Source organism: Pteropus vampyrus, unplaced genomic scaffold (assembly GCF_000151845.1).
Source record: "Pteropus vampyrus isolate Shadow unplaced genomic scaffold, Pvam_2.0 Scaffold33, whole genome shotgun sequence".
In the NCBI taxonomy this organism is placed as follows: domain Eukaryota; kingdom Metazoa; phylum Chordata; class Mammalia; order Chiroptera; family Pteropodidae; genus Pteropus; species Pteropus vampyrus.
Window position 1 is genome coordinate 2,269,620 of NW_011888814.1, and position 12,826 is coordinate 2,282,445.

At 34.2% G+C, this 12,826-nt stretch overlaps 1 protein-coding gene and 1 pseudogene across 1 annotated transcript in view; both read left to right on the forward strand.

Annotated features, from left to right (window-relative positions):
- KCND2 (potassium voltage-gated channel subfamily D member 2) overlaps window positions 1-12,275 on the forward strand; it is a 476,246-nt gene extending 463,971 nt beyond the window's left edge. Inside the window, exons 3-6 of the mRNA XM_011357158.1 lie at window positions 2,295-2,390; window positions 4,278-4,370; window positions 7,749-7,996; window positions 9,611-12,275. Coding sequence (XP_011355460.1) covers window positions 2,295-2,390; window positions 4,278-4,370; window positions 7,749-7,996; window positions 9,611-9,788 — 615 coding nt within the window. The 3' untranslated portion in view covers window positions 9,789-12,275. The remainder of the gene's footprint in view (window positions 1-2,294; window positions 2,391-4,277; window positions 4,371-7,748; window positions 7,997-9,610) is intronic.
- LOC111737984 lies at window positions 3,906-4,024 on the forward strand (annotated as a pseudogene).
- Window positions 12,276-12,826: the final 551 nt, after the last annotated feature.

Sequence of the window (12,826 nt, forward strand, 5' to 3'; positions counted from 1 at the left end):
GAGGGAGGGAGGGACAAAACTTGGGGGATGAAGGGAGAAGAAAGGAAACAAAAAAGCATTGAATGTTTCAGGAGACCAGTGAAACCTGAGGATTGAAATTTCAATACTAATTCTTTCTAAAGACCAAATGTATATTTAAATTACTTATTTCTGAATTTCTATGTCAATTCTAAGTCATTTCCAAATGTGTTTGTTGCTTGCCATTGTTTTATTCAGTCTTACCTGAAATCCTGGCTGCTGAATACAGCTTTGGAAGTGAAAAATTTTCTACCTTCCAACTTCATTGTCTAGTATTGTCTCTGTATTTTGAGTGATGTAAACATTATACTGCCAACAAATAATAAAATTTATCTATTTTTCCCATTACTTATAAATGGAATCTTTGTACAAGTATTATTTTGACCTGGAATCAGCACACAGAAAGAATAAATTCCCAGAGGAAGAGAAGAATGGAGTTGAAGCCAGATGATATCTTAATGCTATTTTGAGAGCTTCAGATGTCTCAGTGTGACTCTTAAATGCTGTGGGTGAAAGGGCATCTTGATACAACTTGGGAGGGAAGTTTGGTAAAACCTGTCTGACAAAATACACACACACACACACACACACACACACACACACACACACTTTTTGATTCAGAAGTAATTTTGCTTGTAGAAATTTGTCTTGCAGATAAGCTCATTATGATTTCAAAGCAGGTAGCATTGCTCATAGTAGCAAAAGATGCTTTAAAAATTAATTGTAGCTGTCTGGATAAATAAATGATGCTTCATTCATACTGTGTATATTATATAACTATAAACAAATGAGGTAGATCTATATGAGTAGATATGAAAGAAGTTCCAAGCTGTAGTAAATGAAAACAGCTGAGTGCAGAAGTGTGGAGCATATTCCCCCAAGTAAAAATATATGTGCATATACATATGAATATATATACTTGCTTTTATATGCCTAGAAAACTTCTGACAAGATTCTCTAGAAATATAATCAGTGGTTGACCTTGAAGCATAGGAGTAGGGCATCTCCAAGTTCTCGAGAGACTTGTTTTTCATTCATGTTTATAGTATTACAATTTTATCATATGTATATATTCATTTTCCATTTTTAAAATCTAGATAATTTTTTATTGTTACTGAAAGGAACATTCCAGAACTAGAAACCAAAGATACTATTTTATAGGTCATTTACAAGGAGAGAAGAAGGTGTCTTTGTGAGATAATTTTACAAAAAAATTCTGATTCAAGTCATCCCAGCCACTTCCTTACAAACACGTGATAGATAGGTGTCATATAAATACAACAATCATCAAAACAGTGTTCTCCAGGACATGAAAACCAGACTCATTCCACAACAGTCTGGAGCAGTTCTGAAGTAGAATGAAATACCGGAAATCTGGCTAAACAGGCAATTTGCTCCATAATATCACTTTGGTGATTAGAGGGTTTAGGATGAACAATTAAAGTGACCACCCTAAACCCTCTAATGTAAAGAACATTCTCTATACATAAGTGCTTAAAAATTAAAAATAATGTTATGAATCTCTCTGAAGTGGCACATTATGTTCATTTCAACAAATTTAAGAATGAAATAGAAATCCAATGAGCATGAATTTGTTTGGAACTGTGCCAATATGAAGTGGATAAATTTAGGGATTTTTTTAGGAGCCCATATTGTTCAGCACAGAGTCTAAATTGGCCAATTTAGCAAAATGATTGAATAAACAAAATTTGATATTTGAAGGCACAGATGCACTGAATAGGTATTTTTTTTAAAAAAAAAAAAAAAAGGAGAGAGAGAGAGTGGGAAGGGAGGAGGGAAGGAAGGAAGGAAAGAAGGAAGGAAGGAAGGAAATTGGTTCCTGGAACTTAATTACTAATTTTAAAAAGGACATTACTTTAAATGAAAAGGATTTAACAGCTGGATTCTGGGTCTTCATTTCATTAAGTTACTCAAATTGGGGAAAGTGAAAATATAAGTAAAGAAATACTGCTATTTTTCTCTTAACACAATGACAGAAACAATAAAGAAATAACTCAATACTACTGTAAAGACTTAATTACAATTCTTAAATGTATAACCCAGCTCCGAAGTACTTAATTGATCTTACCAATATATATGGTAATGAAAATAAAGCACTCATGATGAAAATTTGATTAGCAATAGTTACATGTGAAAAGCTGGCATATTTTTTAAAAATTTGTATGCTGACATTAGGATTACACAAGAGTTCACGCACTGTTTTAAAAAAAGAATTCATAAGTATTAACAGGACATCCATTTTTCTTCTTATATAGAAAGCCAGACTTGCCAGGATCAGAGCAGCCAAAAGTGGAAGTGCTAATGCTTACATGCAGAGCAAACGGAATGGTTTACTCAGCAATCAACTACAGGTATGGTCAAGCACCTCACTTTTTTTAATGTTCAATGTATTGATGAATATTACATCAATTAGTTCTACTTAGCTATAAATTTTATTGTGGTAATTGTGAAATGGTTACTGAAACAAGTGTCATTTTTTAATAATCTCACCCTATACAGTCTATTGGCAGTAGCAGTTTAGAAACTAGGCTATGAAATATTACCAGTGGATCATGATTCTCAAAACATGATTGGACAATATTTCTACACTGTATCATGTAAACATGGTATGATATTCTGCTTTATAATAAATATATATTTGGTCTTCCTTCTGTTTATAGCACAAGAGCTCCTAAATCCCTTGGAATTTCCTAAGTGAGAGCTAAAAAGATGTCTTTTTTATAATAATGAGGCACCTTTTGGAAAGCACCCAAGGTTGGAGGCTGGTTGCCAGGGGAACCAACTAAGTAATTATAGGATTGGAACTTTCAGTCCTCCCGCCCCAACCTATTGGGAAGGGAGAGGGGCTGGAGGTTCAATCAACAATGGCCATCGATTTAATCAATCTTGCCTAGGTAATGAAGCCTCCATAAAAACCCAGAAGGAGGGGGTTCCCAAGTTAGTGAACTTGTGGATATTTGGGAGAGTGATATAATCAGAACATTGAAGCTCATCATCCCTTTCCATATACCTTGCCCTATGCTTCTCTTTCATTTGACTGTTTCTGAGTTATATTATACTCTTTTATAGTAAACTGCTAATCTAATAAGTAAAATGTTTCTCTGAATTCTGTGAATCACTCTAGCAAATTAACAAACTCAAGGAGAGGGTCATGGGACTCTCTGATTTATAGCCAGTTGGTGAGAAGCACAGGTAACAACTGGATTTGTAACTGGTGTCTGAAGTCCACAGAAGAGGTCATTACAAACCTCCAAACTATAGCTGATTAATCAGAAGCACAGGTGATAATCTAAGATTGCCACTGGCATCTAAAGTGGGGTGGGGCAGTCTTTAGGACTGAGCCCTTAACCCGTATCTCTGGGTAGATGAGGTCCAAACTGAGTTGAGTTGTAGGACACCTGGCTAGTGTCCAGAGAGCATTGCTTGATAGCATGGGGGAAACACCACTTTGAAACTGCGTCCAGAACCCCTTTAACATGGGAAAAGGCAAAAATTCTCAAAGACTCAAATATCTCATTATTTTTATCTCAAAATGAATTTATGTTTCTTAGAGTTCATTTGGGTGGGGGTACAGAGTGACATGTCTTGTTTTACTTTTTAATGGGAGGAAACACCATTTAGTATTATATAAAGGTCACATGGTATGAAATATAATTTGAAAAACCACTTTTACTTCATAACTTTCCTTTACTGTAAGATTCCAATCATCTTTATTTACAAAATAGCTTTTATTTAGGTGAGCAGGACAGCAGTTTCAGGCTTATCTAAGTATTAGATTAAATTTTATTTTCCAAAAATAATGGCTCTCGGGCTTTCAAAGGTAATTGGTAGTTGAATGAGTAGGGGAGATTTAAATTTTCAATGCAGTCTATGGCCATGCCACCCTGAACAAGCCCAATCTCATCTGATCTCAGAAACTAAGCAGGGTCAAGTCTGGTTAGTACTTGGATGGGAGACCACCTAGGAAGACCAGGTGCTGTAAAAGTAAAAAAAAAAAAAAAAAAAAATTCAGTTCAGGGAGGTATGTCTAAAAGACCAAAACTGCTAATTTGACAAAAAAAAAAAAAAATAGTGATTATCAAACTTAAAAGCAATGGCTCTTTCTAGTTTAAAAATACATGTAATGCTGCCATTTAATCTGAAGAAATAGGCCATATCTCTCTTTGGAAATGTGTAGCGGAGGTTCCCATTGTTTGCAAATAAAACAGAAAGCACTTCTATCTTCTCTGTGTTAACAGTCCTCCGAGGATGAGCAGGCCTTTGTTAGTAAATCCGGCTCCAGCTTTGAAACCCAGCACCACCACCTGCTTCACTGCCTGGAAAAAACCACGGTAAGAAAGCAGCATGACGACCTGTCCTGGTACTCCACAGTAATCCCATTTACTTTGGGGAATAGTCAGTGCTTCTCAGCAGGATTTCACTGTCTGTGATACTGGGGGAAAAAAACACAGCCACAATATTTGAAATTATCTTGAAAAACTATAGTAACATTTCAACTTGGACAGTCCTTTAGAGACTTATTTAAACTGTTTTTATCCTTAGTGATTATCTTTAGTCTAAAATATCAGCTTAATGCAGATGGAAAGTTGTTTTCCAGTACCCCACTGCAAGTTCTATAAAATATCATTTATTTCTGATTCTTAAATTGCTGATTAAACAGGAAAAAAATAATGAATTTCAAGTGTTCCTGACATCTGAGTAAAGGGAATATCAATAACAGTAACAAAAAAAAAAAAAATAGAAAATGGTTACATATAAACATTTCCTTCATTTACAGATATAATGAACAGAAAGAGATAATAAAACTGTTGCCATAAGAAAAATGACACACTTAATCACTGATGTGCCCCTTTGGCTGAAGATTGGGTACACATTTCCCCATTTATAAGTTCCCAATTGGACCTCCTCTTTGGCAAAGTCACCGATTCTCTAGCTAGGTTATGAAAAGGCGTTGTACTCAAGTGAAGGCTTGAACTGCATGCTGCACAACAGCCAACAAGTCAGGTGACAAGGAGTTGGGGCAAAGAAAGCAACGTTATTCCGAAAGCCAGCAAGTTGAGAAGATGGCAGACTAGTGTCCTAAAGAACCATCTTGAGAAAGTACAGAATTCAGGCTTCTTTTATGTTAAGGAAAGGGGAAAATGGGAGGGGTTTCAGGTCAGGAGGTGACTGATGACCACAGACATCTGGACATCAGCAAGGGTCCAAGGGCGATGGTGAAACTTCTTTGTTTTGGGGCAACAACTCTGGTTGCCATGGTCCCAGTCATAAGGTTCCTATAAATCTTTTGATAAACAATTATTATTCTTGTACATAACTTCCTTATCTCCTTAGTAAGGTAGTTTAGTAAGAAGGTTGTTTCAGTAATTCCTAGGCAACAGGTTAGATCCCTTTAATGATTAGCATATCTATGTGCAAGACTAAGCAAAAGTTATTTAACTGGGGAAGTTCAAGCAAGGTAGGGTCAGATGCTCTGATTATTTTATTCTATTTCAGCATCACAATCTGTGACCACAGAGCAGAATAAAACTTTCACCATATTTAGGTCAAGTTTTCTCATTCATTCACTGGGGATGTATATTGTATTCTCATTTTCAATATATTGTCCATACATTTATTCATTTCCTTTTATTTACATATATAGTCATTTGACAAATACATATTACTTGCCTACTATGCTCCAGACAGTGAGTGAGACCCTAGATAGACTTGAATTAAGGTGTGGCCTCTGCTCCCATCAACCTCCACATATGGACAAAACAGATATTACTAGAAAAGGGCAATGAGCGCAGAAGCAACAGTGGGGCCACAGTGGAACAAGGTAAAGTGGGTGGGGCCAGAGGGTTCAAGATCAGGCAAGGCTTCCTCCAGGAAGGAGGAACTTGAGTTGAGACCCACAGGATGACTAGGAGCTAGTTAGGCAAAGAAATGAAGGGCCCAAAAGGTGATGTAACCTGAGGAAGGCTAGAACTTGGCCGAAGAGGACATGAATATACCTGAGGGTGGTCAGAAGGAGAGAGTATAGCATGGCTCAAGGAGAAAGGAAGTGGCTAGATAACACTAGGTTTTGGAGGCATGTGAAAAATTTTGATCTTTATCTCAAATGGAAAACTGAGAGCTTTAAACAAGAAAGTTACATGATTGTGGCAGCATTTTTAAATAAAGATATAGACAGATGTGTAATTTACTAGGATACTCTTTGAAATTTAAATAATATTAATGATAGAATATATTTATCCCTATCTTTTCCTCTCGTTTTACTTTCATTTTTTACTATTTTATTATTTAAGGCTTTTTTTTAAGTAAAAAAATTATTTAATACCAATTGATATAGTTTAAATTGAGTTATATCAATTGAGCTATAAAAATATATGGTAATCAGCAACAAAATTTCTTCATTTCCAGTCTCTGATGAGATAAATTAAAATCTCATACATTGTAACTTGTATTATGTGTCTGAAATGTACATTGCAAAAGAAGAAAACAAAATGTGACTTTTTAGTGAACTTTTTTCTATAAATTTTAATATTTAACATAAAATTCTGTTATCTGCTAATATTTTTCTTGGGACTTCAAACAATAGACTGTTACATTTCATTTACTTCAAAATACATGTCTCAGCAAAGAAATGACAAAATGAGTAACTAAAACAATCTGTTTTCTATTAGCCAGGGAATTGCTTCAATTGTTTTACTAATATTTTAGGATGAGAGATAAAGTGGAATTCAACATGTGCAAAGCCTCCCATTCTAAGATGATCCCCACCAACACCAGGGAAAAATAGTAATTGAAGTCATTCTTAGTGGCTCAGACCAAAAATGTTTTCTCTTATGTTTCTGAGATAAAAGTCTTGCATAGGCATTTTAGGAGGTAATTCTTTATTAAATATTTTAAAAGCAAATTTTACACTGTGTTTTTCTAAGATGTGGTATAGGAAACAGTGTCCATCACTGTTTGCTAGAAGAATTCCGAATGCAGGCAGAGATCATGAGTACAGCTAGTGAGGTATCACAAAAATAAGAAAGGAGACCGGAAAAGTTCAGTGGCAATCTCTTCCAGGGCAAACGTAAAGTAACACATTTTTCAGATAAACGTATTTTACTTATTTATCTAATAAGTCATATGTTTTTCTCTGCTAAGAATTTTATTGGAGCATCTAAAGAAATGTGAAGTGTCTCAGGTATCTCATTTTCTAAATAAAAAATGTTTTCAATCCAAAATATTTGCTAATATGTAACAATCTAACTTGGGACATTCGATTAAAATAGTCTCTTTTCCGTAATTTCAATCTGTTTGAAAATAAAAGTCGATGTAAATTTATCCTTGTGGATTTTATCTATATTCATGTTCAGGTTTTTTTAGCTTATAAGTTACAGATTTGATGTTTAAGTTAATAAATGACACTTCAAGATAAAGTTAGCCTATAAATAGATATTGAATCAGCCTGCATATATAAATCTCAAGATCTAACTAGAGAGATTTTATTTTCCTACAAATGCCAGTAGGAGGTGGCTTTGATAGTCTAATCTTTATGAAAATGGTATTAGTTACCCATTGGATAGTCTCAATGTACATAGATATTTTTGAATTTTAAAAATAAAGCTATTCATTTCCTATTTTATTTATTTTTTTAAAGTGTAAAGTTGCCTTTTTTAAAAGTTAAAGCGTGTTTCTGTCTTTCTTCACATTTCTTTACACCTTTGGAACAGAATCACGAGTTTGTGGATGAACAAGTCTTTGAAGAAAGCTGCATGGAAGTTGCAACTGTTAATCGTCCTTCAAGCCACAGCCCTTCTCTCTCTTCACAACAAGGAGTCACCAGCACTTGCTGTTCACGACGCCACAAAAAAACTTTCCGCATCCCAAATGCCAACGTATCCGGAAGCCACCGAGGCAGTGTGCAAGAACTCAGTACAATCCAGATCCGATGTGTGGAGAGAACCCCGCTATCTAACAGGTACCTGAGATTAATCTGTGTGTGGATGTACATCTGTGCTGGTCCTCAGAATGTAGCCCCACCTGCAGTCGCATCTCTACCCCTGTGGCATCTAAATCCTAGAGTTTAGTATGAGGCGAAACTTAGACTGTAACAAGTAGGACAATGAATCTATTGTAATATTCATTAAGAGCCAAAAGTAGTAGTTATTTCATTGTTAAAAGCAGAAAGAAGATGGTCAGGCACTCACAAATGTATTTCTGCCTCTTCAACTCCACAACTGTTTCTTATTTGAGTAGACACCTTTATACTCAGGAGGTCCTTAGGTAAATGGAAATAGCCCAAAATGATAGTCACCACTACTAAAAGAAACAAATTAAAGTGACATTGATATAACTGAAAAGTATTGAACAGCACCTAAAAATATATCAACACAGTCAACGTGACAGTGAAAAATAAAACTATGCCTATACCAATCTTTTGAACCAATAGATAATTTTGATCATAAGTATCTCTAGCCACAAAAAAAAAAAAAAAACCACCACAAAAATCAATCCAATTAAAGAAAGACAAGTGAAACGCTAAAATTATTTACCTCTGGTGAATTTATAGACAATTTAAGTGAAATTTTTTTCTATTGGTATTTTCCTTTTGCTTCTCTTTTTGTACTACTTGTTTTTACAATTCATTAAAAAGATCAATTCCTGCCAAAATAATTTTACTTTGTTCTTCATATTAAATAGCTTATATTTTTAGATTAACAACCATTAATTCAGTGCTACTTCTTTGTTGGCATCCAGCAATCCTTGTGGAAAACCTGGATGAGATTCTGAAATCAGACTATGTTGATTTACATAAGTTAGATGTCTCTGGAACCATAATATTAAATGTTGGAGCAATGAAAGATTTCTGTCTTGAAAGTATTCTACCATTTTGAAGTAGGAAATGGAGAAGTTTTTAGAAAGAAAATGAATCTTAAGATATAAAACTTAATTTAAATTATTTTTAATTAAATAAAGTTTCTCTTGAAAATGAAATATTTTTAAGCTCCTATGTTTACCCTGCTTGCTCTTTACCCTCTTTCTCCCTTCCCACCTAGAGTATAAAATTCATAGAAAAATGCCACTTAAGAAAATCTTTAAGTATTAGTGATTGCTAACTTTTGGGGGTTCTTAACTTTTGACTGTGAGGGTACCACATATCCCAAAGAGATAAGATAGTAAAATGGTTCTGTGGTCAAAGAATTGAGGTATATCTACAGGATAGATCCTTTTCCTGATGGTATCTCAAATCTCTCAGAGGGTCTGTCTTAAAGAAAACTATTTTATTTTGCTCACCCTAGAGCCTCCACACCTTACCCCTTCCTCTTGCTTGCATTTTTATAGGAAACACTTTGTTTGAGAACCAACGTTGGAATCAAATTTAGCTGGCTTTTAGATATTTATTTAATATTAATGACCCAACTGATGTTCACTTTAACATATATTAAGGTTTTGTGCATCATCTTTGTAAATCATGGTGATTATTCTTAGACATTTAAAATGTTACATATAAACATGAAAATATGTATATTCGGTTGCATGGAAAAAATTAAGTGAACAACTTACTTTCTTAAATCTATTTTTTCCTCATCAGCCGATCCAGTTTAAATGCCAAAATGGAAGAGTGTGTTAAACTAAACTGTGAACAACCTTATGTGACTACAGCAATAATAAGCATCCCAACACCTCCAGTAACCACTCCCGAAGGAGACGACAGGCCAGAATCTCCCGAGTACTCAGGAGGAAACATTGTCAGAGTGTCCGCTTTGTAAGACAATCAGAATCGAGTCAAAAGAACACTTGAACCCTAGTTGTGGAAAGAATCTTAATGTGGAAGAAAGAAGAAAGAATAAACCTTTGCAGATGAAAATGGCAAAGCATGGAGATTGGCAGTAAAAAAAAACAAAACAAAACAAAATAAAGCTTCCAAACTAGAGGATGGAAATAAAACCACCAAATGGCATTTCTAGACAGAGTTTGACCTCTTACACAGAGGAGTGGCCTGTGGCCCTTTGACTTTGTGAATGAGCACAATGAAATGCCACCTATTGATGCTTCTTATGACCAGAACTCTTTTTTAATAAAACGAATAAAATAAATCTTTGAACATAATGTTCCAGTTGAATGCAAAACAAAAAAATATATATGGAAAACATTTTGATAAAAATTTTTCCTGTTAAAACCATGAACATTGGCTATGATGAAGATTATTGCATATTTAAAAAAAAACTCATGCAACACATTTGTATTGACTGAAGGAAACCATCATAATGCATGCTAAAATTCTTTGGAGCAGTGATCTCAGTTTCCTTATGTTGTCTTCAGAATAGGCATGATAAACTATAATTGTAGAAAGGGGGGATTTCTGTGCACTTACAACAGCTGATTGTTGATGTTCCACGGTGGGCTGTGCAAATAAACTCCTTTTAGAACTACAGCATTTCTCATAGGGATGCTCAATAGTAAATCTAAAGTGTTCAGATAGTTAAGTATTAATTGTCATTTTACCTTGCACCTAGATACTGTTACAACTGCAATAATTCATTGTATACCTGTTGTATCAGGAATCAGGATTTTTTTTGTTGTTGTACTTTCCAGATCTTCATAAACACGGTAAGAGCCACATTCATAGAAAGATTTCTAGTGTGGCCAAGTTTTAGATAACTTTTAATCCAAAACTCTTGTGTCATAAATGTTTTTCAGTAATATTCTTTGGTCTGCTGTATTCCCGTGACAGTGCATTACTTGTTCCTGTGTTTCGGTAGCACTTTTCTATTGGGTTTATCATCATCAACTAGACTAGCATTTTGTAGTTCAAATGACTTTCCTACTTTTCTATCCCCCCAACAAATTATCTTGTAAGTAGATTATCTTTATCAATTCCCTTGTCAAAATTTAGAAAAAAAGGAGTTGACGTATATGAATTATCTCTAACCTCTTTGCTGTCATGGAAAAGCCCAGATACTGGACATACCACTGTAGGTTTCAAGAAAAGAATTGGCTGGGACTAATATCACAGGATCAGTGATCCCAAAATCTCACTTGATGTATTATTTATTTTACTTTAGATCTCAAATACGTTTTGAGAATAACTAATGTGAATCGAAATGCAGAGATAAACTGGAGTGCTTTATATAACAATACTTAATGAAAGCACGATTTCTACACCATTGGGGAAGACTGCACAAATTTATTTCAGAAAGGTTCCTGTATATTGCAGGGAGCGATTTTCTCCACAAAATCAGGACAGGAGTTTGATGATGCAGAGTTGATCTCTATGTACATTTACGTGAAAAGTCTTGATTCCTTTTCGCCTTTAAAATGTATCAGCAGACATGTCTGCACATGACTGTAAAAAAGTTTTATGTCAAATGAAAAGTTTTGTTCATTCTAAGTCAACAGTGTAAGGAATAAAGTTTAGCTTTTGTACATGGAAAGAGTTAAAAATTATCCCTCTATTATAGAAATTTTATAATGCTTATCATAATTTATCATAAAAAGAATTAATCCAACTCTTTTCAAGTAAAGCCAGAAATTCTTGCTTCCCATTTCTAGAACAGCTTCTAGAACAAAACTGTGCACACAGTAAATTTTAATATATGTTTGCTGAGTGAAAGTAAGATAAACTCTACTATTGGGAAGAACTGGCTTTATTTATAGTATGTCTTTTTAAAAGTTACTAACCTTCCTGGAGTGTGAATATTAACAATTATATTAACACCTGCCTCATGTCACTTTATGCTTCTAGAGCAAATATATAGTGAAACTTCTTTGATGGCATTTGTTGAAAAACTTTTTAAAAAGTAGACTAAAGAAAACACGATCAGGAATACTTAGGTCTTTTGATTCCCAATGAGAAGTTCTATTTTCATGTTCTGAATATTACATTGAAAAAATGCAGTTAGATTATTTCATTTGAAAATTCTGCCTCTCTTTTAGTTTATCATTTATCCAAAACTATTACTTTCTTTAGATTTTTGGAAAAGAAAAAAAAACTTTTTGGTGTTTTAGGTGATTTAAAAATATACTGTGTTGGTGGTGAATGACTATTGATGACTGTGTTAAGTGCATCTGTATTGTAAGTGAAATGTAATTATTTCTGTGTACCATATGGAGTAATCAAGGTCATTGTTTTTGACAATTTTCTTTGAAATTCATATATCTTATTTCAAAGGATAGCATAATATCTGCATTATGCTGGAAAAAAAATAGACTTTTGGAGAATACTTAAATAAAACATGTGCATGCTTGAACAGGACACCTGCTTGACTGTTGCCCTTTTTTCTTAGATTTCCATCCTTTCCAAAATCTACGATGTGCCACACTCCTAATATATGTTTGGGAAAACTCTGTCACATGTACAAACTCAAAGAACCTGTCAACTCTGAGTAACACTTAAATCTAGTCTAAACCTATGGAGATAGCAGCTTTCTGCCAACAATGGGAAATTAGGCAGAGATTTTAATAGAAAAGTTAATATCATTTAAATATAAAAGAGGACTACTGCTTTAAGAGGCAATTTTTGGAAATATTTTGTCAATTACAACTCCATAGCTACTAATTATGATAAGTATATTGCAAGGTTTTATTGGTTGTTAAAAAAGAGGTAGTGTGGTTAAAATCAGTTGTTTTTATATATGATACTTTCAGGTACAGTACTCTCTTCAGTGTGTGACCTACAGTTTATTAACCTGTACCCTACATGCTACTTGATTCTTGCATAGTGTAGACTGGAGAGAAGTAAGGCTTCTACCTGAACCTTATGTATTTCTTCAACACCGCTATCTGAGTTAAGCAAAGAGATGCTCTG